The sequence below is a fragment of the Epinephelus moara genome, chromosome 16 (assembly GCF_006386435.1).
Source record: "Epinephelus moara isolate mb chromosome 16, YSFRI_EMoa_1.0, whole genome shotgun sequence".
NCBI lineage: Eukaryota > Metazoa > Chordata > Actinopteri > Perciformes > Serranidae > Epinephelus > Epinephelus moara.
The window spans coordinates 39,227,804-39,254,372 of record NC_065521.1 but is presented as its reverse complement, the minus strand read 5'-3'; the positions used below and the strand labels follow the sequence as shown (position 1 = coordinate 39,254,372).

Here is a 26,569-nt window from a genome sequence, read left to right as displayed (position 1 = left end):
GTGGTCTGGAGTTCAGTTTCTCTCCTGCGTCCTGTTTTTACTTCAGATATCTGATTCATTTTACTGTTTCATGTTTGCTATCCGCCATATTAGAAGTTAAGTGAAACTGCTGCTCGAAAACTCAACATTTCCTTCATTTGGTACTTCACAATACAAGTTTTTACATGACAAAATAACGGAGGACTTTTATCGTGAAGAATCTATAGCAAATTAATTAGCGGGACTTTGTTAGCAGCTTCTCTTCAGTAAAGGCAAGTCTAAAAATACTGCAGGGATGAAAGTGAAAGCAGGAACAGCCACAGTGAGATGTTGATGAAGAGCTGCAGACAACAGGCTCTTACTGCACCTCTGCAAACAGTTCACCTCCAACAGGTAAACTTCTTCTACCTGTGCTGCTGTGGAAAAACACATGCAGCAAAAATAACGGTGGACTTCAGGCGTGGATCAGCCTGCTGCTTCTAGACGTCATCACTCATGACAAGCCGTCATTAGTTTAAGACACACCTTCAAGAAGGTAGCCCTGTTGTAAAGGAAATGCAAATCCCTGCTGTGCTGGGCTGACGGCCCAAATCAAATCAAACCAGCCCATGTATGTCAAAAAGGGCAACTGTTTATTTCTGCTGTAAAGTTAAGGGTCTTTGGGGGTTGACTCACTTTTGGAGCCAGCCTCAAGTTGCTGTTTGACGAACTGCAGTGTCTGGCACTCCACTTTAGCTTCATTTTTCAGCTATGGAGGTTTCTGCTTGAGTTTTAATCAATGAAATGTGTCACTGAAGAACCAGTGTGAGTTTTTACAAATACTACAATTGTTGCTGTTGGAGATATGACTCAGGGTGCAGCAACAGCAGCAGCAGAGTCTCTAAAATATTTACTCAATATTCTTCCTCTTCATATTCCCACCTGTCCGAGATTTGTATTCAGAGTTAGAATGGAGACCAGCGAGCCAAGACAGCCGGAGCATTGGATTCGTGAACAGACAGCAATGTAGTAGTATCTAGTTTGTCTGGGGCTGTTGAAAATAGCCCAAAATGCCCCCAAGTGATGTCTGCAGGGTGGGTAACAGGATCTAGCTGGCAGGCTCTCCTGGTGTGGTCATCAGTGTCTGCCTTCACCGCAGAGAAGAGGACAGGCAGAGGTCAGCAGTCAGCAGGGGATGGAAGTTTCCAAACTGACTTTTTATTTTGACGCAGTCTCAGCCAAAGTGAGACAGGGCTGCAGTCTGCCCTTTACTGTCACTTATTTGCACATTAGGAGGAATATTCCAGACAAAACACACACTGCCCATGTGTCCCTGCACAAATATTAATATGCTGGAAAAGCCACAGTCCACCTGTCATGAATCAACACTTTGTCAAACATCATTAATGTAATTACTCACACCGCGCCGCACTGAATACGACGTGGGGCCTGTTTGCAATTTGAATCATCATAAATAACCGAAGCAGTCTGACAACTTCAGTTCATAATAATGTCCTGTTTATGAGAATTGTTAATGCTGCCCTCGCTCCAAAGTGACTGGAGTCTGTAAGATGGAGCGGGGTGAGCACCGACATCTCTCATGATGACAGAGCCGGGGGAGGTGGAGAAGAAAGAAGGTGTGATGAAACACTTTCCTTTGACGGGGGGTTGGAAGATTAAACAACAAAAAGATCCAAATCAGCAATCAGCCAAAAAACTCACCAATCTCGTAAATCTTTTATCTCAACTCCTGTTTGTCTGTGTATAAGCGTGTGAAATGTGGGTTTGTGCTGTGTATGTGTGCATATCTGGATTTGCTTCTATCTTCTGTCTTTATCTATGCAAGAAAGTCTGTAAAAAAAAATACAGAAATAGCGAGAGTGGGGTGGGAGGAAGGGAGTTCAGTCCCCTGACTGTCAAAGCCAAGATGCTGAATAAAGAATCTGAACTCATTTTAAATGTGTGCATTTATGTTTTTAATTTCGGTGTAACAAGGAGCTGAGAAGGTGTGCATTTCCATATCCAGGTTATGTAAACCATTATTTCCCATGTGGCAGGGTAAATAGCCAATGGGGTTTCTTGGGATGCTGTGTGTGCCCTATGAATTTTAATACCTCTGTCTGGTCCCTGTGTCTCTGCTATGGGAGAATTAGCAGACTCAAGGTGATGTTCGGTCTCACTGCATATTTCAGACCCCCCTTTCAATATTCCCACTCTACCTCTTCCCGTTTTTTTTCTTCTCTAGCTTTTCCCTCACTCTGGGGCCTAATGAGCTGTGCTCCCTTGTTGTGATAGGCGGCCAGATGTGCTGTCGCAGCTGCCAATGCAGCGGCTCGGCGTGTGACGCAAACACACACAAGCTCACACACAGGGGGCCATTGCCAGCTCATCAAAACGGTAACGATGCACAAGTGTCTCTGTTGTCCCATCCCACTCTCATCTCTCTTGCCACCGACTGCCCTGTTCCTTCATGCTCCTTCTCTTTCTCTTCCCCATGTTGCCCCGCCGGCATCTCCTCTGAAGCTGCACAGTGTCGGGCCTTACGTTCTGCGCAGGGACCCTTAGATGCGTGATCAATAGCAGTCCTTAGATCTGCTATAAGCGAAGCGGCCACACACGTGTTACCGCGTGCCCGTAGCATCTCCCTTGGCTAACGATGGTAGACAGACTGCGATGCGAAGAATTGTAAAAAAACAACAACAGAGGGGCCCATTATGTTGTGGAGAAAACATACTGCAGCGCTTCATCAAGGATTAAAGCACAGCAGAGACCAGAGAAGAAGAGGTGCTCAGACCAGGAGAGGGAGAAAGGAGGAAATAAAGGCCAAAAGGACGCCAATTACTCATCAGTGGGCAAGACGTAAAAAAAAGGTTGGGAACAGGGAAAAGTAAACAAGATGAAAATAAAGAGAAAATCTGAGAAAGTGGAGACAGTGGATCCATTTACATGCACACTAATATTCTATTTTGATTCACTATTCACTTAAACTGCATGTTCTGCTTAGATATTCCGAATTATACCTTTTTCCGAATTGAGCATTTTCCCATTAAAGCTGCTTTCACACCGCCACCTCCTGTCATTTCAACAAGGGGAAGGAAGCAAAGGTGAAATGGTTTCCAACACGGTTGTTGGGGTATGAAATGGTTGGAGTCCTCATATACGTGTACAGATTTCGCTTTGCATGCTAAGTTCACTGTGTTGAGCGTCTGGCAGTTACAGCCTGGTTTTGGCCGATCAAGTAGCAGACAGCAGGGAGACAGAAAGAAGACAAGATAGAGGAGCTGATAATGTTGATGTCTGAATACCCGGAGTTACGGGGCTAGAAATTTTAAGAACAACCAGAAGGAAAACTTGGCTTGGGATGACATTTCCACCAATCTTTGGATGACTGGTAAATTGTCCAAATATGTAGAGATCTTTGGTAACTTCAGTGGTTTCTGTTGTCTCGCTAAAGTAGGCAGCTACAAGCTAGCTCGCACTTCTATTCACCGAAGCACCTGCTGCTGCGTTCCATGGTTGTCAGGGCGGTTACTGTGTGGCAGTGTGAAGGCAGCTGAAGACATGTGGGATATGCCGGTACCATTCACTTTTTAGGAGCATTCTTTGGACATGTGCACAGTGCATTCGGAATATCCATCTCCACTGGGGTCTGTTTACAACACACGGCCTCTTGCCTGTTTACGGTCGGCTTTGTGTGTTGTCATCGATACGTTGCACGCTAACCAACTCGCAAACAGTTTGCAAGGCTGGTGGAGAAATGCATGTCTAAAAGACACATTTCTGTTCAGAAAAAGAAACAAAACTACTTTAACTGTTATGGAAGACTAGGATATCTGATCCATCTACGTCCAACTGGTAGGAGGCCCCGGGGCAGACCCAGAACACCCTGGAGGGATTACATATCTCGTCTGGCCTGGGAACGCCTCGGGGTCCCCCAGGAGGAGATGGAAAGTGTTGCTGGAGAGAGTGATGTCTGGAATACTTTGCTCAGCCTGCTGCACCCGCGACCCGGCTTCGGATAAGCGGTTGACAATGGATGAACGGATATCAACGGGTTTTGAATATGTGCAAATATCATAACACCGACCTTTTAAAGACGGTGGTTGAAGGAATGAGGAAGGCTGTGCTCAAAGGGTCCAACAAGTCCACTGCTGGCGGGAAACAAAATGACTATATTCTGATGTGATAAATGACATGTTGGGGCACGTTAATCGAAGTATTGGACGGCTGCATGTAAAGTATTAGTGATGTATTAATTTTCATTAGACATGTAAGCAGCTCAGTAAGAATACTGTCTTTTTAAGAATAAGGGTAAAACCCAGAATACTTTGTGCATGTAAATGTAGTCAGTGAAGGTGAGAAGAGAAAGGAGGGTGACGTGGGAGGGAAGTCAAAAGGGGAGAGAAGCTGCATGGTGCCGAGTCCTGGGTGAAGGACACTCTGATGTGTCCCTTCTTCTAATGACTCCTACATCTGTTAAATTATTCTGCTTATTCCGCCGGGGCAGGGGTTCAGAGTGACCCCCAGCATGAGGGCCCGAGCCTCGGCAGACCTCGTCCCTATTTTCTGCTCCTAGATGGAGCTGCGTCTCCCAGCCCCAGCACCTCAGCACCCCGGCCGCAGCTGCATCTCAGCCCCAACCTCTGCTCTTGACCAGGTAGCCCAGAACCGAGCCACATGCAGTCTTTAAGCAGATGGTCCCTCTTGGTTGACTAATGAGAGCTGGCTGAGCATGTGCTGCGAAAGATTCATGACCTGCTGAGAGGGCTGCCTTGCCTGTTTTATTCCTTTTTATTTCTTTTTATTATCTCACTCTGGCTTTCTCTCACTCCCCCCTGGTCTCCCTTTTTATCCATTTACGACTTCAACTGCCATAAATTCTCCTGAAAAATGCAGAACTTCTCTTGTTCTCAGTTCTCCTGCTCTTTAGCTCTCCGCTTAACTCTCTGTTAAACAGGGGGGCAACAGGAAAGCCCATGGGCCCTAAAATTGCAGGGTGTGAATCGAGGTTCTACATGTGAGGAGACGGAAGCAGGCAGTCACAGCGGGACTAATTGTTGCCGGCGCAGGAGTCAACGGGGCAGAGAGAGAGAAAGCGAGAGAGAGATGCTGTCCTCCTGACTGGAGCAGCTTCATCTCTCCGGGGAGGAGGGAGAAGTGTCGGCTGAGATGCTGAGGGTTCATCTCTTCTGCCACCTGTACAGTAATTGTCCTCTATTCTGTCACTTGGATTACACCAGGCAAGGGCATGCAAATGAGGAGCTGAAAATTGGCTGCCTAAAAGTCAAGAGCAGGAAACATCAAAGTTTGGCAAGGTGTGTGGTGCAATTTCCATAATAAAAGCCGCAGCAGAAATTGAACTGAAATGAGCCTTTTCTTGATAAAAAAAAAAAGAAGTGAAGTTTGAGAGTTAATTAAGGAAAACATCACACTAAACCCTCTGTGTATATTTACCTGATAGTGCATGAGAGTGTTGAGTCTCTTCCAGTCGTTTTCTATCTTGGTGGTGATGTCTTCATCCTGCAGCACCACACGAGCCATTCGCCCCTGCCGCCACTCTGAGGACACAAACACGCACATGCTGAATTAAACACGACAATCTCTGGAAACTATACATCACAGTAAGCCACAAACAATGTCAGCTGCCTTGGTTTAAGTGGAGAGGTTCAAAGTCATGTTTTGAAGGTTCTGTATGCAACATTCAGAGCATTGATATAACATGTCATACAACATATATCATCCGACCACTCAAAGTGCTTTTACACTACGAGTCACATCCAACCATTCATGCACACAGTCATACGCTGGTGGCCGAGGCTACCATACAAGGTGCCACCTGCTACTCAGTTTTAAACACACTAACACACCGATGGAACAGCCATCAGGAGCAATTTGAGGTTCAGTACCTTGCTCAATGCAGATTGCTGATCTTACGATTAGCGGACGACCTGCTCTACCTCCTGAGCCACAGCCGCCATATGTGAAGATATAGTGGAGTAATGGCGCCCCCCAGTTCCACCCGTTAGCACCATTAGCTCTGTGTGCACTGTTGCTGGTGTTTAGTGCTCTTTATGGAGTTAGCACCATTAGCTGCTTGCCACCAACTCAGCCACCTCCACGTGAATTTGTGTTTCCTAAGATAGCACAGGCATGATCCACCTTACACTCCCTCTGATTGGCTTCCACTCACTACCTTCGTTGGTTAAATTGATTTGGTAAGGCAAGAGGAGTGAGATAGGTTAGAGTAAGAATGTCAGAGTAAACCAATCAGAGGCAGAGTAAGGCAGAGCAGGGCTGGTCATACCTTTGCTTTCCTAGGGAGCGCAAATTTACATCCATACAACTCACGCTCCATATATGTATATATATCGAGAACTAGATACAGCGTTGGAGGTGGGGCCCAGTTCTTCCTTTATTCTTTCTATTTAACATATTTTATTAGCATTTTAGAGAGAGAGAGGTCAGGCTCTTTACATAATCAATCAGGGGCTGTTCTCTGACGGGCTATTAAGAAGGTAAATGCGACTATGTTTGCTTGTTTTTTTGGACACACTTCTGCCAGCTTCAGGTATAGAGCCCTGCGCAGGACTGTTTTCTTCATCCCGCTCCTGCCCGCTCCCGCTGAATTTCTGACCATTACCGCCCGCAACCGCAACGTGTGGGTTACATTCCCGCACAATAATAGAGATGCATTGATTTTGTGTCTTCTCCCATCCTGCAGGAGAAAACACGTCATTTTATAGGCTATTAATAAAGAGATTCATGGGGTTGTTTGTTTCGTTTCCCTGGCCTGCATGTCTTTTTTCTTTTCTTGTCTATTTCTTTGTTTTCATTTAGTTTTTAATGAAATAAAGGCTGTTTCATATTATATTCTCCTCCTCTGTATTTTATTTACTTTTCTACCTTTATATAACCACGCAGTGATTGAGGTTAAGGTCTCTTTTCTAAGAGAGACCTGAATAAGAAACATTAATGAGATAAAGATAAAGCCTATGCTCAATAACACCGGCATCATCACGCCTCTTTATGTAATTAACAAATAGCAACGAGAGTAGGCTGTGAGTGGCTCAAATAACACTAATAAATAACATAAAATAAACAAAGTTAACGAATGAATTTAACAAATGAATCACTTGGCCATAATATTGCTGTGGAGGAAGAGAATGTTGCTGACCGACTGCGGTCCCAATCCCGTGCATCTCTCTTCCAAGATGCGCCCACAGACACTGAAGGCCCGCTCTGAAGGCGCACTGGATGCGGGGATACTGAAGATGAAACGCGCCAGCTTTGAGAGCGCTGGGAAGTAGAGGGCTCAGTGCGCCTTCAGACCTTGTTTGAGCTTCTTTTCCACATCATTTGTTAACTCCATCCTGTCGCTATAGGCTACATCCCGATCCCACAGTGTTTTTTTTAGCCGCCCGTTCCCGCCCGTAGCAAAGTTCAAACCGCCCGCTCCCGCAAGATTTGGGTTGGGTCCCTCGGGACCTGGCGGGACCCAATCCCAATGCAGCCCTCTATTCAGGTACACCAAATATAGCAATCTGTGGGGAAGGTTTTATTACTTGTTCTAATATTTCAGAAATAATTCTGAAGTAGACTTCCGGTACGACTCCCGTTCATTCCTATGAAAGTTGGCCAGTGGCACACGAAGCCAGAAACAATTCCACTTCCTTTGGTGTATCTTCCACATCATTGGGTCAAAAGATAAATGCACTAGAGACTTCCACCAGCCGGCTACTTCCAGTTTAGCTGCTAACTTGAACTTTCAAAATGTTATCGGACTGAATAGATGAAGTCATTTCTTGGGGGTAGTGATTTATAAACTGATTGACAGACGTTTTGTTCACAGTGTAAGTCAATAGGAAGAGTTCTTTTTGGGCCCCATGGCATCACATGACAGACTTGGAAGTTGTGATTCAACTTTTAAGCCACAACAAAAATTGTCTTTAAAGCCTGGAACACTTCCTGGAGGCCTGATACACTCTGAATTTCGCATAGGCCCCTTTAAACATACAAAACTACCTGCTGTGAATGACCTTGTGAGCAAAGCGTAATACTGTACAGTGGTGTGTGCTTAGTTTATTGTCCTCAGAACCAGCTACCTTGCAGGGCAACTGTGAGGTGTGCTAAAATAAACCCACGACTTCTTCATGACACAAAACAAACTCTTCTCTTTCTTGCCTCTCAGTTGATGGAACGTCAAACTACAGGACTTTCAAAGAGATCTCTCTTCACACATTACCCAAATGAGTAGATATCAGGGGCCAGCGTTCTTGCACGACTCTCGGCGCGCACACCCCTCTCGCAGACTTGGATTGACACGCATCTTAATTAAACATTACACACGAACAATTTCAAGATGTATACGCGGGCAGGCTGCACGCTTTAATTGGTACTTGTGTCGTGGAAATGGCGCGCTATTAGCATACGCCACAGTCGGCCCGTCAGGGTCAGAAAGAAGAGAGGAGTGGAGCAGACAAGAAAGGATAAAAAAAAAGCGATCTGTGCGAAAATCACCTCCTTTCAAAAGAGAAAAATTGGAAGCAGGAGGAAACAGGTGGAGGATTGAAGCAGGGCTGGCGGCTGACGGCTCGTTGTGGGGTAATGAAATGATAATAAGGGTGTTGACGGGGAAGTGGACAGCCATTGTGGCTCTCGTGCTGGGAGTGATCATTGATTTTCTCCTCTGTTGACTGGGTTTTATTACTTTGTGCTTCTGCCAGGTGACCACATGATAGCCCTGCCTGGCACAACATCCTCCCAAAGCCATCTAACCTACGCTCTACAGACAAAAAAAACAGGAGGAAGTCAGACATAAGTACAGGAGGACATGCACAGACTCACAAAGATGCACAGACTATATTATATTCAATGCATCAGTGAAAGGGTGAGAAATAGAAGACGACGGGAGAGAGGACAGTGGATGGACGGCCATATTGTGGAGTGATGGGTGCGGTGCTGACTTGCAGCAAAGCAGAAGGGGGGCTTTTGTTCTCTCCGCCCCTGTGAAGTGAGAGAAAATGAGAGGGACAGGGAAATGGGAGGCAAAACACAGACAGGCGGGGATGGAAGTGGCAGACTGCGTGGGAGTGGCAGACTGCGTGGGAGTGGAGCCTGGCGTGAGGCTGGCTGGCCCGTCTGTCAGCTCTTACCTGGGTCAGCCAGACAGCCACGTCACAGACACAAAAACACACACACAAACATAAAGACATGCACGCTTCTCTATCTCGATCTACTGTGTCTTATTGGCACAACCAGGCAGCGGAAGCAGCCAGACGGAGGGATGCAGCACACACTGTCAGTCAGTTTGATAGAAGGCCTGGCAGCGGCACACTGGGGCTGGCTGGGCTGCTGGAACACAGCTTTTATCACACTAATGCACTGATAATCTGTACACATGGCTAGGTTTTCTCTCACTGATGTATTAATCTGTGGGTGTGAAGGACTTTACACCTGCCAACTGCATCTGTGAGTATCTGGATTGTCTGTGGGTACAAGTGTGTGTGCGACATACCGAGGTCCATGTCGACAGCACGTGGCCTCTGAGAATAGGGCATGTTCTTGTAAACAGCGTCCAGTATCTTCTCCTTCACTTGTGTGATGGTGTCACAGTTGAGCACCTTCACCGGAATCTCCGGACTGTTCTCGTTGTCTGGGTTCACGCAGTTTAGGATCTGGATTGCACAGATGGGGAGAATAGGAGAGAGAATAAGATGGAGAAAATCACAGAAGGAAATGAGGAAGCAGAGGAAGAGGCTGGAGGTGTCCCGTCACTGCCTGGACTTGGGTCCAGCTTGAGGCTTCGCCCTCATTAGAGTCTCCTTGGAGCATGGCAGGAGCTTTGAGAAACCATTTCCGCTCTCGCTGGCATCCCAAAATCTAATTTCACACCTTCGGCGGGACACCAATTTCCAGCTCTGCTGGGGTATTAGCACGTAATGAGCCAAATTCCCAGTCGGAGCAATCAGAGCATTGTCATGTCACATGCTGGCTGTGTGAGTGTTTTTTCCCCTGTGTGTGTAGAAGGGGACTGTTTGGTGTGATCTCCACAGCCACCTACCCTGATGTTGGACCAACACTGGAGCCTGTGGGATCATTAGTTAGTTTTCTTCTCATACTGGGAGGAGGAAACCAGCAGACACAGCTATGTTATCTTAGAAATGATTTGTGGTGAAAAAGTAAAGACAAAAAAGTAAAGTTAGGAAACCGTATGTGTGCATGTTGTTACGGCAGAAAAAAAGAGTGTGGGCTTTAGTATCTGTGTGTATCTCATTTTAAAATCAAGCAATGCTTGAGTCAAGAGCTGCCTACACTGTAGAGTACGTGTTTACTCTTAGTAATAAGGGTTCCAAAAGGGTTCTTCCTAACCAGAGCCATTTGCTTCTGAAGAACCCTTTTTTAACCAAAGGGTTTTTCTGGGGTTTTGTAAGACTAAGGGTCCTATCAAAAAACCTTTTTGGAAGAAAGAGTTCTTCAAGGATTGTTGAAAGATCCTCCCCCTCAAATATTCAAATGTTCACCGATGTTTCAAATGGTATTCTTGAATGCAGACGTATCTGGAGTCCCCTTAATCAATTCATTTTACTTGTGTTCTGGCATAGACGTTTCCAGTTTCCATCATTTCCTGCCATACAATTCCACGTGAATAGCCAAAATTCAATTATTGGTAATTTGGAGTCAAGTTTCTGTTCCCAACCCTACTGCATCATTGAAATAATAACGGCTGTAGTAGTAGTGATTCAACAAGACCTCCACCCCCTAAAAACATGATTGTGAACCATGAGTGCAGTTGGTTGTACTGGACCAAATCAGCCCCAGGCCTTTACGTGTCCCGTGAAGCTCTAGGCTGCTGGATGTAGTTCCCTTGGCCCCAGGCTAATCTGTTAAACTAAGACCCTGATTAATGCGAAAGAGATCTATGGGTAATGTGGTCAATTACTGTTCTTAGAGTCCCCTTGAGTAGGTTCTAGATGAAACCCTTGGAATACAACAGGGCTCTGGGTAGACCTACTGGGTGGGTTATTGTTAGTACCCTTAGAAGATGGAAAGGTTCAGGATAAAACCCACAGATACCCCTTTACCACCAAATTAGCTCTGGCTCTTGAACCAGATCTGCTAAGAATTCTTGGAACCTTGGTGCTATCTGGCAAACCAGCCCAGTTTCCACCAGTTTTGAGCAGAACCACTGTAATCATGGATGTGTCATTAACGAATGGCATTGCATAATGCGCGATGGAAGTAACCAGTACAGCAACAGCAAGATGGCGGATTACGTTCATTGCCTGCAAGCTATTGTTCTGTTCTAACAGATATTTGTTTCTATCCAAAAACCAAACATGGACCAACTACGACATTAACAATAAGAGGACGTAGACGACTATCACGTGCAAGACTCCATCCTCTCTTTTCAACCTGAAAAATATGATACGCCCACTGATGCCGTCATGGTTTACACCTTAGTTCAAGAAAAAACGGTTATTTTTGGTTGCTGGAGGCCAAGTTTTCAGGTTCTGAACCAATTTACTTTTGGTCAAAATGCTCTGAATGGTTCAAAACTAGGTGTGGAAATGGGAATGGAACCATATTTACATAGCGCATTTAAAATCAACAAGAGTTGAGCCAAAGTGCTTTCTAGCCGAGGCAGATGGGTTAGGATCTGCCTAGCTAGAAAATGCTCTTCACAACACAGCTGACTGAGGTAAGAGAGGGTTCTGGGTGGAACCGTCACGCCATAGAAAGGGTCTCTGTGGAACCTCTCATAGGGGGTTCTTGGTTGAGCTGTTCACAAAAGGTTCTAGCTTGAACCTTTATTAGAGTTTCATCAGGAACCAAAAAGGGTTCCCCAATGGGGACAAGCCAGAGAACCCTATATGGTTCTAGTTAGCACCTTTATCTCTCAGAGTGAACCCGTGTGTTTGTGTGTGTCTGTGAGCCTCTGGCAAACTGCTTGTGTGCCTCATGGAGTGTGACTTACCAGGGTTTTGTACTCGATCTGCTGGCGGATGAGCTTGTCTTCACTGAGGGAGTAGCGGGCCTCTCCAGTGATGGCGTCAATGGGCCCCTTTTCCATCTGCTGCTTGATGGCGCAGTACAGCATGAACAGAGGCTCCCCGGCACACTCCTGTGAACACACATGCACACAGTCCCACAGATTCACACATGAGGGAACATCACGGCGTAAACACACAAATTCACTAGACTGAAAACACCTACAGGTCCACATACTGTAAATATCTGACAACGTGCAATCACACTTTAAATTTAGAAAATTAATATGATACACAAGATAGGTTTATATTTGTATATCTGTAAACACACACACACACACACACTACATGTGTTTCTTGGCGTACGAACCTTGAGGAATTTGTGAAGGAGGAAGGCGAACCAGTTTGTAAGCATCTTCTCAGCGACCGACTCTGTTCTGATATTACATAAAAAAAAACAGGAAAAACAAAATTGAACTCCATTCTTACTCTTGATATTCCAAAACCTTTAGATAATACAAGAGTTGCATAATTCATGAGGTTATGTGCAAGACTTCATGGAGGTTATCTTGGCATCCTGGGTGGGTGCATCCTGCCGTTTGGTTTTGCTTGTGTACCGCCTGCAACACTGTGGTCACAGTGAGTGAGCGGAACAGAGCCGAGCAGAGAGAGGGCATCTGTGTGTGTGTGCACATGCTAAAAAGAGTGTGTGATTGAGTATGCATGGATGTGAGCGAACCTGTGTGTGTGTGTGTCTAAGTGTGCGTATTCACGTGTGGTTGAACACAGCGAGACATCAGCAGCTGTGACAGGCCTCAGCTGTTGAGAGAGACGAGTGCTGTCACAGCCAGGTAACGCCTGATCACAGCCAAAACGATCTCCTCTCCTCTCATGTCCCCCCTCTTCCTCCTCCCCTGCCTCCCCTCCCTTCCGAGTCAATCACACATGGAGGTACAGCTTGCTGCTGGGCTTGATTGGGCATGAAAACACACAAGTGTGCAATGACCTCTCGACTGTTTCTACCGCAGAGCGCACGAGAGGATCCGTGTGTAACTCTTTTATGATTCCTGCTCATATCTTTCTCTGAATGCCAGACAAACATCCCCCCTCTGCCTCATTAGCACCATCATGGAACACTAGAGAAACAGAGGTTAGATTTTTATATAAAAAAAAAAGGCAGAATACCAAACAGCCAGGTGGGAATGGTTAACGAGCATGAAGCACAGATGAAAGGGTTAGTTCTGTGCAGCTCATGTGGACAAGCACCTGAGGTGAATAGCAACAACAAGCTCCCACCTCATCTTGTAAAAACACTTCTGGCCTGCTCTTTAGCCTGCGTCGTTTGACTGCTGCACAAACCCACATGCAGACACAATCACAACCGCTGCCCGAAAAACAGCAATAACCAAACTGCTTTGGACTGGAAGTGGATTTTACCAGCCAGCTTTTGGTGTTCAAACATAGCTGCTACACACACTGATCCAGTGGTGGAAAGGAACTAAGTACACTTCCTCAAGTACTGGAATTAAGTGCAATTTTGAGCTACCTGTAGTTTGCTTGAGTACTTCCATTTTAGGCGACTTTCTACTTCTACTCTAAAACATTTTGGAGGCAAATATTGTACCTTATACTTCACTACATTTATTTAACATCTTAAAGGAACAGTTCATCACCTGAATGACCATTTGTATATCAGTTACTCACCTCGTGTTACTTTGAATTTATGAAGAAAATTTGCCTCCACAGTCAACGAAGAATCCAAAAGTGTCCTGTTGATGGTGGTTTCTGTTTTTTGTGAAGATGTATGTTTTGTTGTGTTAATGCCTTGGTTTTGTAAACTGTGTGCTATGTGTTGTATATCTTTAGATTTGTTTGTGTCTTGTCCCTGTATTTTGTTGCTGTTGTTGTTTTGTGTCTAATTAATAAAAAATAAATAAAAAAAGAATCCAAAAGTGGAGAAAATCCCCGATCAATTGAAGTCATAGGGGTCCACGTTTGACAACAGCAAAACTCTATCAAAACATCTCTATACAAACTCTCACACACTTCATGTAGTATGATCTAAGTCTTATTTATAAAGTCATATTCTCAGTACTTCCCAAACAGACAGTCCTTTCTGACAGGCAACTTAACAGGAAGTGAAAATTACCTTTGCTCTCTTCAAAGCCAGTCTCCATTGACAAATACAGTAATTTTACCTCGCTGAACACGTGAGCTGCTGGTCTACCACTGTCTCTATTGGTAGTTTTTATTTGTTTATTGTTTACTGTTTGACATTGGTGAAGCCACACTAACGCCAACTAAAAAAGGAGCCTGGCTTTGAAGAGAGCATAGGTAAGTTTCAATTTCAGTTCAGTTTTCAACGTGTGTGACATGTGTTTGGAAAGTACTGAGCATGTGACTGGATAAACAAGACTTAGATTATACTGCACAGGTTGTGTGAAAGTTTGTAAACAGCAGTTTATAGTTCTACTGTTTGTCGGATTCTTCGTCCACTGGAGACATGCAAATATCACTTAACTCATTCATGTAACAGTTGAGTAAGTGATATACAAATAGTCATTTGAGGGGGAATGTATTCCTTTACGTTACTAGTTACTTTTCAGATTCAGATTATTAATACAAATATTATAGAATAAAGTATTTCTACTTTTTATTAGGTAAAATATTTGAGTACTTCTTTTACCACAGCACCAAATAAAACTTAAAAGTTCTACTTGCGACATTTAGAATATTAAAATAGCAGCAAACCAGTATTTGCTGTGTAAAGATATAGTGGAGTAACAGTGTCCTGAGCAGAGAATGAAGTCATGCTACCTATGAGATTCCTGGTTCATTGTTTTGATAGACGGCCAAACTCCACGTGTGTGTATCCTACTAGAACGCTGTCGCTCTGCACTGCGCTCATACATCGATTGAAGGTGGTTACAGCTAATAACAGTGCCAGCGTCGTCAGTTCGCCCCCAGGTTAACACTATTAGCTCTGTCAGCACTGTTGTTGTTGTTAGCATTATTTGCACTGTTAGCACTGGTGCTAGCTGCTGGTTCAGCCACCTCCATCTTGAGAGCCATGTGCAGACAGTCCCGGCTCAGACTCTAAATCATCGATGTGCTCTGAATGTGGTATTGAGCTCCTTTAAGAGACCCAGATAAAGTGTCTCATATATGATTACACTGCTGTTTGTAAGACCGTAACAGCTTCTGACTGTCACCTGGATGTGAATGATTACTTCAGCTTATACATGAGTGTTGCCAATTTTAAAATGGCAATGCACTGAAAAAAAAAACTGACCCTCTTAATGTAGCAGGAAATTACTGTGATTACTCCGGTGTATATGATAGAGAGGCCTTACAGCGCTGTGTGCTGAACTGGGGATTAGCAGGAATCGAAGCAGCCAGGTATTAAAGGCAAGCTAGACGGCTTTCGTCTCCTCAGAGCTAAATAGTGCCAGGGATGATTATACCTATTCAGGCTCTGAATGGACCTAAAGGGAAATTATGACTATTATGGAGATAATTGCGTTAACTCGTGTTTGAGGGCTATAAGCAAGAGTCTGGGACCGAGGCAGAAGTCCCTGACGGATTGTGTGAGCCGGGGGAGGTTATAACATTTGAGTCACTGACACAGGACAAAGTGTCAGTCATTATTTCGCTCTCATTAAATTGAGATGGAGTGAAACTTCTTTTCTCTCTTTCACATGCAAATACACAACTCTCCTCTGGTTGCTGTGGACAGTGGTGCAGAGGTTATATTTTGTTTTGAATGATGTGCGGCTGAGTTGTGATGCTGTCTCCCACGCCTGCGGGCAATTCCTCTGAGAACGAGACTGCTGGCCAGTCTATTGGCAGCTCGTTGAGAGGATGGAGAGCTGGGTGACAGCCTATTTGAAGTGTGATGTGCCAGCGGGGGAGGAGAGAGATGTAGATTAGTTCACCCAGTTTCAACTACAGGATGAGAGAGTAAACACTGCTGAAGAGCTGAAGAAGTGCGTGCTCTTGTGCGTGTGTGACTGCATCCTCTTTGGTGGCACACACACACACACACACACACACACACACACACACCCACACACCCACACACACCCACACACACACACCAGATCTATGCTTTTTCCCTCTTTTGTCACTCTGGCGTAAACAAACACACAGGTGAGGGTACATAAAGAAAGAGCTACACATACAGTATCCACAAGCTGAACCTTGCAATGCTGCACAACAACAACAAAAAACTTCATTGGAAAACATAATAAGGAGTCACAACGAGCGCCTCAGGCTGTATTTCCACGCTGAATAAACCTAAATATACTGCGGATTTTTTGGACAATGCCCCAAATCCCTCTGTAATTGCCCTCCTTCTTCTACTCAAATTCGCCTCTTTTTGCCCCCCCCTCCCCTCCATGCTTACCATGCGCCCCTCCCAGCTTGTACGAGACTTGAGTGTGTTAGAAGTTAATGGAACCTATTAAGCATTTTAATAAGCTCAGCAAGTCCCGAAGAAGGAAGTCAAATAAAGGCTTTTTTGTGGGGGCTGCGCTGACTCCCCCTTAATATCTCTCCTTTTGAATATCGGGAGGGAGACGCACTTTGTTCTCCTCCCTCTCCTTTCCCTTCTTGTCCTCCTCCTCATCTGCCTTCCACTTCCTTCTTTCTATTAATTGAGTTTCATTAATGAACATCAGGATTTCATTATCCCACATAGTGTTTAAGAGGGGCCTTGCATCCCCCCCACCCCCATCTCTGGTCTCCTAATGGCAGCACGGGCAGAGGGGGGGCCATATTAGCAGGCTGTGGAATGTCTTTCAATGAAACTAATGCCAAACACAATACTCGCTCTCTTAATAACTCTGTACTCCATTGCTCTGCATGGGCGGAAATCTCATTACAAAAATGCTGAGGAGAAAAATAATACAAGATTGAAAAGTCTCAAGGTGATAGAGGCAATGTTCTGTGATTCCATTAAAAGAACATTATAAAGAAGAGAAAAGAGAAAGAAACTGGGTAAAGAGAGAGGCAAAACTTAAGGAGAAGATGGAGAGAATAGAGTTTAATGTGAAAAAGAAGCGGTTGGCTATTACAGAACGTTCTGGTGGGGGTCGTCAAGCACCAGAGGAGTTTCAGTAATAATGGAAGGGCAGAACGAGAGGCTGCGAAATGACAACAGACACGAGGAAGGGTCGGGATGAGCACCAGAGAGGTAGGGCGCTGAGAGAAAATGGGCGCAAGAACATATTTCACTAATGTAGCCAAAAAAAACATACAATCCAAACACCATGAGGAGCGGCATCAGTTCCACTTAGCGCAGTGGTGAGTGAGGAAATCAAACACATTGTCAAAGCTTAGATATTGCTTTCAAAAAGCTTTTAGGAGAATGCGAGTGTCTGCGAGCTAAAATCTCTCCCTATCAAGACAAAGAGAGCGGAAGGCATCTCAAATCTTTAAATACCAAAGAGACCAGAGGTTCTTTTGAAAAACACGCCTCAGAAGAGCATGAGTGCACCTTTCAAATGTGGTTTCCAGGAACTTAACTGACTGGAGATGTTATATGTCTCCTACATAAAGTCACGACACGGTACATGCTATAATTTGTTTTCACTCGACTGGTGTGATGGACGGTGAGATGGGATCTAGCACCAGAACTAACAGTGTCTATGACTTAGAGAGATTTAGTGGCGTCTAGCAGTGAGGATTTCAAACTGCAACCAACTAAAGCTTCTCCTAGAAATTCTGTCAGTGTTCTTTGTTCCGGTTAAGACATAGAGTTAAGCAGTTTCATGTCACAAATCAATGCCGGCGAAGATTCTCAGTCATCCAGGTCATGGAAATCTTAAGTGCTTTATCGCAGACAACTGGAGTTGCTTGAGTTTCTTGACGTTTCACCTCTTATCCAAGAGGCTTCTTCATCTTCATCAAACGTCTTCAAGTAACTCAAGCAAGTCCAGTTGCCTACGATATAGCACTTATGATACAAATCTATGTTTCTCCAAGGCTGTTTGGTATGCCAGAGACGGGCTGCTCGCCCAGTGCCTGCTATGTGTGCTCAACTTTATCCCTGATAACTTGATACCACCCTGGTAAGACCATCCTGATAACATGAGGTCAACATTCTGTTTCGCTCTTTTCACTTTCTAGAAATTAAGATCCAAACGAGGCCAACCAGGGATACGCACTATAGTTGCTAACGTAAGCAGCCATTAGGTAACCTGGAAATCCAGATGCCCTGCCCCTAGCAAATTCTAATTTGCACTGAACGGGAATCTGGCCCCATCGAGCAGAGCCCGCTGAATCACCAATCGGACCAATAAGATCAGTCTATCTGACAGAGGCGGGCTCTGGGTGGGCGTAACATGATGATGACAGTGCTGCGCCGTAGGAGTAGAAAAGTAAACAGCCAAGATGGCCATTCAATTTAGCTTTGGAAGAAACGCTAAGCCAACTACACTTATCTTTTTCCTTGAGAGAGGAACAGAAGACTGCCCTAGGAGCCTTTGCTTCCAGGAAGGACGTTTTTGCTATTTTGCCAACGGAATACGGCAAAAGCATAATATATCAGTTAGCCCCACTGTTCGGCAAACAAATGGGGTCATCTTGTTTTTTGCTCTGATTGGCTATCATGCTATCCAATTGCGTGCGGCGGCATTTAAAATGCCTCAGTTAATGCCACCCCTTGGTTAGGAAGGGTGTATCGGTGAGGGCCAGACTCAAAATCTTTCTAGATTTGAGTCTGGATTTCCAGGCTAGCCATTAGGGACTGCGTTGTGGTTAATGACATAAGGCCTCAGCTTGCCGAATAGTAATGGCAGTTCCTGAAGCAACAAGTGCTAACTCGAATACCTGAAGTTTCTTGGACAATAAGATGTTTTCACCGTTCTTACAACTGGATTTGGCAAAACTTGATTTATCAACTGGCTCTGTTGGTGATGAAGGAGATATTTCCCGCTGTTTTGTTTTGCTGACTGGCTGAAGGAGTCTGTCTGTCAAGGAGAGTACTCCCACAGACTGAAAGTGTTTGGGACGGCAGTGAGTCCAGACTGATACAGAAAGTGAAACAGAAGGTTAAGCTCACGTCATCAGGATGGTCTGAACAGGCTAGGTTTTTTACCGGGAGTGGAATTATCTGCAGAGGTGTCCTCCTCTCCACAACAAACAGACCCGGTGATTTAAACCATAAAAAAAAACATTGAATGAAGCACTTTCATGTGAAAAAAGGTGTTTTTCTAACGCTGTTTGGCATGTCTGAAACAGGCCGTTAGCCTAGCACCTGCTCATGTGTGCCCACCTGTTTTCTCTGTTAAGTTCAGGAGGTTTTTACTGCGAGCCAAATTACCCACAGAGGTCTCTTCCTCTCCAAAACAAACAGAGCTGGTGATTTAAAACCAGTAAAACACTGAATAAAGCAGTTTCATGTTTAAAAAAATCTGTGTTTTTCCGATGCTCTCATGTGGAAGGGCTGCTAACTATAGCGGCCAACATGAAAACACAAATGGCCCAAACTAGAGCCAGTGTTTGGTTTGTCTATTCTGGGCTGTTACGTGTGGCCTTGTGTTGTACTGTGTTGGATTGCACACCCTAGTGGGTGTGGTTTTTTTGCCCTCCTGCTCCTCTCTACCTGTCTCTATAGGAGTGTAGCACCTGAGAGCAACTGAGAGGAGAGGATAAAAGGAAGCTGAGGGGCGGAGTGTTTCTATTTCATTCCAAGCATGGATTAGATTGTTGGGCTTTGTTATTTTAGTTAGTTGGAGATTACCGGTAGTTCAGTTTTCGGATTTTGTTTGGTTAAGTTCAGTTTAGTTCAGGTAGTTAGGGGAATGAGCTGGGTCTGACGGCCAAGCGTGGTTTCCCCAGTGACTTCCTCATGTTTTGTTTCTGTCGGCGGGATCTCCAACCCCTTTTGTTTCATCCTTTGAGTTGTAAGTATTTCATTCTTGTTAATAATAAACTTTTCCCCCTGCAAACTGCATCAATTCATAGAGAGGCTGTAACATGGACTACTGTAGAAACATGGCGGTGCAACACTGTGATCTCCCTAAATAGATCTAAACATCTCATTCTAAGGTAACAAAAACACTACAATTATTATTTTCATGTAAATATACACTAAAGAAAACATACTTATTATATTATATTCAATTTTTGCCAATAAATCCTCCTAAATCCTACACACTGGACCTTTAAGCTGAGCATAATAGGAACAGCTAACGTATACAAACCACCCTCTGGCATTCAAACACATCAAGCCCCTCGCTACGCTCAGCCGGTGACATGAGCCCGCTGCATTTGTTGTGTTCTCAGTGACTATTATGCGGTTAACTACTCCTTCGAATAAATGACAATGATTTGTTTTCCATCCTGCTTATGCCAAGAGGCTTTTCACATGCATCCATTTTCATTCTGTGATATACCACTTCAGCCCATTCAGCTTCTCTCAGGCAAGGAACAGGAATTCAAATGAATGGAAATTTCATGAAGCGCTCCCGTGAAATGCATATTTATGACCTACTGTAAGCATATTAGAGGCTACGGAGTCAAATCTACTGTCAGCGAACGCACCAGTCGGATCTTTGCGGACACTTAGAGAGGAAGAGGGATGTTGTTTTAACAGCCGTTTTATTCAATCTACCTTTCGCCCTGCCACATTCTTCTCCGCTTTTTTATCACAGATCTGGAATTATTATCTGTAGTTAGGACTCTGTATTAAGCTGAGAGTGTGCAACTGCAGACAGATATAAGTTAATCTAATATTATCATTCCCAATAAAGTATAGATAGCGCATCAGCAATTAAACACTCAAATATGAGAAAAAATACTATCAGGAGATAATCTGCCCATGTGAGAGACAGAGTGCGTGTGAGAGGAATGCAGAGAGTGGGCATGTCGGAGGCATACAGAGATGGTGAGAGGCAGGCAGAGGCACGGTGTTAATGTTAATCGGAGAACAAGTTTTACATGCTGCATCTTCATTGTGCTGCCCACGTAACTTGGAAATGTCTCCCGTGGAATGCATTCAGAACCTCCGTTTAATTTGCTGAATTAATATGTTCATTAGTTGTTTATACCGCCGCTGAATCCTATACTCCTCCGCTGCTCCTACACATTCTCAACCGTTCCCTTCCTTTCTTCCTCTTGTCCTCCACTTTTTCTCTCCACTGTGGCCAGTGATGGAACAGTGCTCCGTCTTCGAACTGGAGCTCACCGCAGAGGCGCAGCTAAATAATTAAGGGCGCCTTGCTTTGCTGGAGCAACCACATTGTACCATGCTGCTGCTGTGCCACAGCCTCCCTCTGCACCACGTATACAAACACTCTCTTATATGCACATACACTATATAGCACACATACTCAAGTACTGTAAAGTTTAAAAAGTATGCTGCTTAGTTTTCACTGTGAACAAACACTGTTAATGCCGACTTTACACCAAATGACTTTTTACACCCTTCATCAGGGCGTACACACCCTGATGAAGGGTGCAGAGACTCTGTAGTCGAAACGTGTTGGTTATCCATGTACTAATAAAGGATTTTTAACTACAGTCAGAGCGTGTCGGATGCATTTTTGGACTCCCTGCCTGTAATATGGACTTTTACACTGAGTGAGCCGGAAAGTTGTTTTAATCTCTAAGCGACTCTTTGCTTCATGCTTAAAGAGCACCGGATTTTATCACATCTAACTACACAGAGCTTTAACCCAGTGCAGCACTCCCTCTTTTTTCCTCATTATCAGTGACTATTTCACTGTTGCAGACAAATTTCCAGAGTTGGAATAACATCCTGAGAGTTCTAGGGTGACCTCCAGCTCACCAGGTCGAGAGTGCGCCTCATGAAGGCAGAGTCTTTAGCAGCGGCGTGGGTTCAATTACAACCTGCAGCCCTTTGCTGCCTGTCATCTCCATTCTGTCACTTTCCTGTCACCCTCCAGCTGTTCTGCCATAAAGGCAACAAGCCCTAAAAATAATCTTAAAAATATCCTGAGAGTTTTACCTCAGTTGGTGCACGCTCCCAGGATCTTGATCATTTTTGCTCGTGTTACTTTGATAACTGCTTTTAACTCTTGTTTTAACTTTTTTCTTTTCTTGCTGTTGTAGCACTTTGAGATTTTTCGTTAAATATAAAGTGCGTTACAAATAAAATGTATTATTATTATTATTATTATTATTATTATTATTTGGTGTAAAGTGGTCATGAAACTCAGTCTGAGCTGTCTTAAGAAACTCTTTACTCGTTATGACGATCCCACAACGACAATGACAATATCATACGTATTTGGATGTGAATATTGTCAACAACCAGTAGCTGTCTTAAGTGCTATATCGTAGGCAACTGGACTTGCTTGAGTTTCTTGAAGACGTTACGCCCCTCCTCCAAGATGCTTCTTCAGTTTCAATGGACTGGTGCGGAGTCGCAGGCTTTAAACTCTGTGTGGGTGTGAACCCTTAACTCACATTGTCTTTAGATGTGATAGGGTATCAGACTAGTCATTTGAAGGGCCCAAAATAGAAGATATACTTTATTAATCCCAGAGGGGAAATTCAGATCTTTCTTTACTCCGCTGTCATATACACAAAGGCCTGAAATACAAACAGGACCTACACATGCATCAAATGGAGGGGTGTAAGAACAAGGGGGCTGCCTGTGGACAGACACCCTGAGCAGTTGGGGTTCAGCAGTGCCCAGGAGGTGAACTGGCGCCAGTCCACACTCCATATTTGGTCCGGACAGGCACTTGAACCAGTGACCCTCCAGTTCCCAACCCAAGTCCCTATGGACTGAGCTACTACGTCCCAGTAGTCCTGAACAAAAAGATTAATACTCCTGTTTGCTTGCTAAAAACCACAGCAGTGTCCAGCTGTTTTAGGAGGTTATTAGGCTTTTTGAAAGTATATGTTCATGAGCCATAAAAGATTTCTGTCTCCAGTCAGAAAAAATTGGGTTAGGTCCACAGACATGCTGGAGAGGCTGGAAAATACTTAATGATTTGTTGTTTTTAATGGCTTTTGTTAACAATAACAGACATATAAAATATCACCAGCATTTAAAAAACAGCCACTTGGATCCATTGTGCACATTAAACTTTAATAACTACTGCAGTTCACTGAGGGATCATGAGGATAACATGCTAAAACTCTGTGACAGATAGATCTATTTCTGTATCCTACTACTTGTGAGATTATGGTTTTTATTTAAAAAGGTCTCCCACACTAGCTTGTGGACGCATTCCCCTCTGGAGAAAAGCTTTCCACGACAGCTGAGCGGCAAGAGAAGCAAAACTCTTTGCTCCGACATGTCTCGGGATGCACTTTCAACCCACTGTAATATAAATGAGAACAGGAAGTGGGTCGGGTGACCTCGAAGTTCTTCCTATATGTTTGCTCTCTCCTGTAGTCATGTAAACTCGGCGCGGAGACTGTAAGCTCACTAATAATTCATTCAGAACAACATCAGAGTGACCCTTACTTCTACCAATCTACTGGAATCCAATATAGCCGTCACAGCTTTATTTATTGCACCAGCAGGCTGGGGTAGTGTGCTCTAAGACACACAAACACAAACAGATCATTTTGGACACCATAAAAAAAGGCACAAGGATCTGTTTACATGCTGCTGATTCATTAATTCCAGAACAGAGGGGGGTCTTAGCCGACACAACAGCAAGAATTTCACGATCCCATTATATGCGATAATAGGCCAAGGAGAGCTGACAGAAAAGACAACCGAACGAGAAAATGGCAACAAAGCGCAGCCCAGCAGCCTCACTCTATGCCCTGCGCAAACACAATTACTGCTTCTAGACGTGCTCAATTTGACTATCATCACAGACACACGTGTGTGTGTGTGTGTTTGTGTGAGTCAGCCGGCTGGCTTGACTGTCGGCTTTTCTCTTAATAGGCGATGAGGAAGACAACAACAGCAAAGAGCCATGTCAAATCGATAATCCCTTAAATTCTTCAGAAAAACGGGGAGTAAAATGTAAAAACTATGGGACATTTAGCCCCGCAGGCTGCGACTGCAGGACCCGAGGATTACGTACCACTGTGTTCCTAATAAGAAAGGATAATGAAAACTTAGAGGTGACGTGGGGCCCTGCTGTCATGTGAAATAACAGCTTAATCCAGGTCCATTTTGATGCTGTGTCGCTTTAGTCCACTTCTCTGTCGTTCAGCGTCTGCTTCTTTTCTGTCGGGCAGTTATTTACTCTGACTGTTAATGTGGGTTTTTCAAATACGGACACTAAAGGCAGCATTAACATGAGAATGAAGGTGTTGTTTGAAAGTACAGCAGCTGCCTGCTCTCACTGTCCCCACTTATTAGTCATGTAAACACAAAATCATGTACAGAGCAGTCAGGCTTTCACAGAGAACTGTATCCTCTGAGCTGAGTATTGTCGGCCCTTTAACCCATTTCTATGCCTACAGAGCCACCAATGCAGCTGAGGACACTTGGGCACGGACTTGGCAGGTGTTTAAAGTTTCAGCACATCACCCCAAGTCCCCCGGAAAACAATGTACACTGGAGACACGGGGAGAAGAGGGGGAGGAAAAAAAAAGTTACGTCAAACCGCTTCTGAATGTTTCATAAGGACCCCGAGCCTGGAGGATAAGTGAGACTGACATCAGCATTGAGAGAGAGCAGGGGAGAGACCGGGCACCACAGAGAATACGGAATTATGCAGAGAAATTCAGATGTTTCTCGTGATGTGAAGAGCGCTCGGCGTTTACTGTAGATGTGCGGTAGCAGTCATTACAAGCTCCTATTCTGTGAGGCGTCTACATGTGAACACGAGGGGGGAATCAGAATGCATCCACCCACAAGAAGAAGAGGGAAGAACATACAGCCCTGAATCAATCCCCTATCCATCTGTCTATATGTATCAACATCCTCCTACAGCCTCGCGCTACTTTACATGTCTCTAAATAAGGACTGTGTAACTCTCCTCTGAGCACAGGATCACTATGGATATACACTGACAGTGTGCTCGTACTCTCTGACTTAAATTAATCAAATCAAACAAGTGAAACTGTTTTGTACAGTGCTGCTGAGGATTAAGGGATTTGGCTGAATATGATCATGTATAATTTGTTTATATTGCTTTATGTTAATTCACTTTTCTCTCTACTTTTTAATCAGTTCAAAGTCAAAACAGGAAGTGTAATCTAATTAGTTACAAACAACAAGTTTTTCTTTGCTGACTTTGTTGTGAAAAGCTTTTCCAGTGATACACTGTTTAATGAATACATTTAATAAATAACTTTTGAATTTAGCTGCCACCAGCTGAACCAAGCCCTCATATCACTGCAGGACTTTGTCGCCATGTTTGTTTAACGATCCATCGATATGGGTAAATGTATCGATTCAGTGATCAATGATTCAATACTAATCCAATAGTTTCAAAGTCCAATGTCACGTCTGGTCACAGTCACAGCACCAGGCAAATAAGACCAAGCAGCCAATAAAAAGATGATGAGGATATTTACTTTCCTCTTGGGATTAAATCAGCAGTGGGGGAATATTTTGGAATTCAGAGAAAAGACGGTTCAACAGGAAAAGCGCATGCCCTGTGCAAACAATGCAGGTACTAGATGAGATACTCAGAACACACGACAAACCTGACAGAGCGCCTCACTCCGCTGACTTGTTGCACTCGCCATGACAATATCCCCCCTTTTACATAGCCAGGGTGCGGTGGCTGCACTCTGAGATAAATCGAGTTCAACTCTTGGAATGCAGCAGCGCACACCGCACGTCATGTGACAAGGAACAACCTATCACAGCCGACAGATATCTTTCCCTTCTGCCGTAAATATCAGTCTGTGATAAATATGGAGAAGTTGATCATGTTAGTGCAGGGCTACCCAGAGCTTTATATCTGTCCCACAGATGATAGGCCTACACACTTATAAACAGCACCTGGAAGAAGATCAGCTCTGCACTCTGGAAAGCTGGCACAAAAAGGCATAAAAGTAGCGCCCAGCGCCCAATCTCACGTTTTTCAGGCAGTTAAAAACACGGCATGTGTACGGCCTCTTGGCCGTCTCGCCTTAAAGCTGGCAACGGAGGTAGTAACAGCACCAAATCGAGGTCTGTGTAAAAGGGACAGCCTGCATAATGTGATGGGTGACATGTTTTGACAATGTGTTATGTGGTGAGCCACTGGGAGAGATGTAAAAACCAGCTAGCAGCAGTTAGCAGCTAACTCAAAGTAGAAGAAGAGCGACCAAAATATCGACAAATTGTGGAAACAATGAGGACCGGGAGCTCCTTACCCTCTGAGCAGAGGACGAGATCAGCCGCCATATAACAGGGACGTCACTGACTGTTATTGCCATCTTTATGTCACTCAAGTGTTGCTGAAGCATATGTTAGATGTCAAACTAGAGTTGGATGTGTACGTGTTGCTCGTCTTGCTCGTCATGCCTAACTTGCTTCCGAGATGATCTTTGGCTGTTGTTTGGTTCTGAGTAAAAATGCAAAAGTGGGATGAAGAAGGGACTTTGTGAAGGCCCTGTAACGCGACCTCTGTGTAAAAAGAGCTAATGTTAGCTGCTCTGTTCCAACAATATTAGGCTGTAAAAACGTGGGGGATGCAGTGACTTAACCCAACAGCGAGTAGGGAAAGAATAACGATAACATGTAA

At 44.4% G+C, this 26,569-nt stretch overlaps 1 protein-coding gene across 1 annotated transcript in view; it reads right to left on the bottom strand.

The window, feature by feature from the left end:
* The window catches only part of plxna2 (plexin A2), a 272,248-nt gene that overhangs the window by 24,594 nt on the left and 221,085 nt on the right, over positions 1 to 26,569 (bottom strand). The window contains exons 23-26 of the mRNA XM_050064354.1: positions 12,316 to 12,382; positions 11,933 to 12,079; positions 9,473 to 9,632; positions 5,413 to 5,516 (exon numbers count right to left, since the gene is read on the bottom strand). Of these exons, the coding sequence (XP_049920311.1) occupies positions 5,413 to 5,516; positions 9,473 to 9,632; positions 11,933 to 12,079; positions 12,316 to 12,382 (478 nt within the window). The remainder of the gene's footprint in view (positions 1 to 5,412; positions 5,517 to 9,472; positions 9,633 to 11,932; positions 12,080 to 12,315; positions 12,383 to 26,569) is intronic.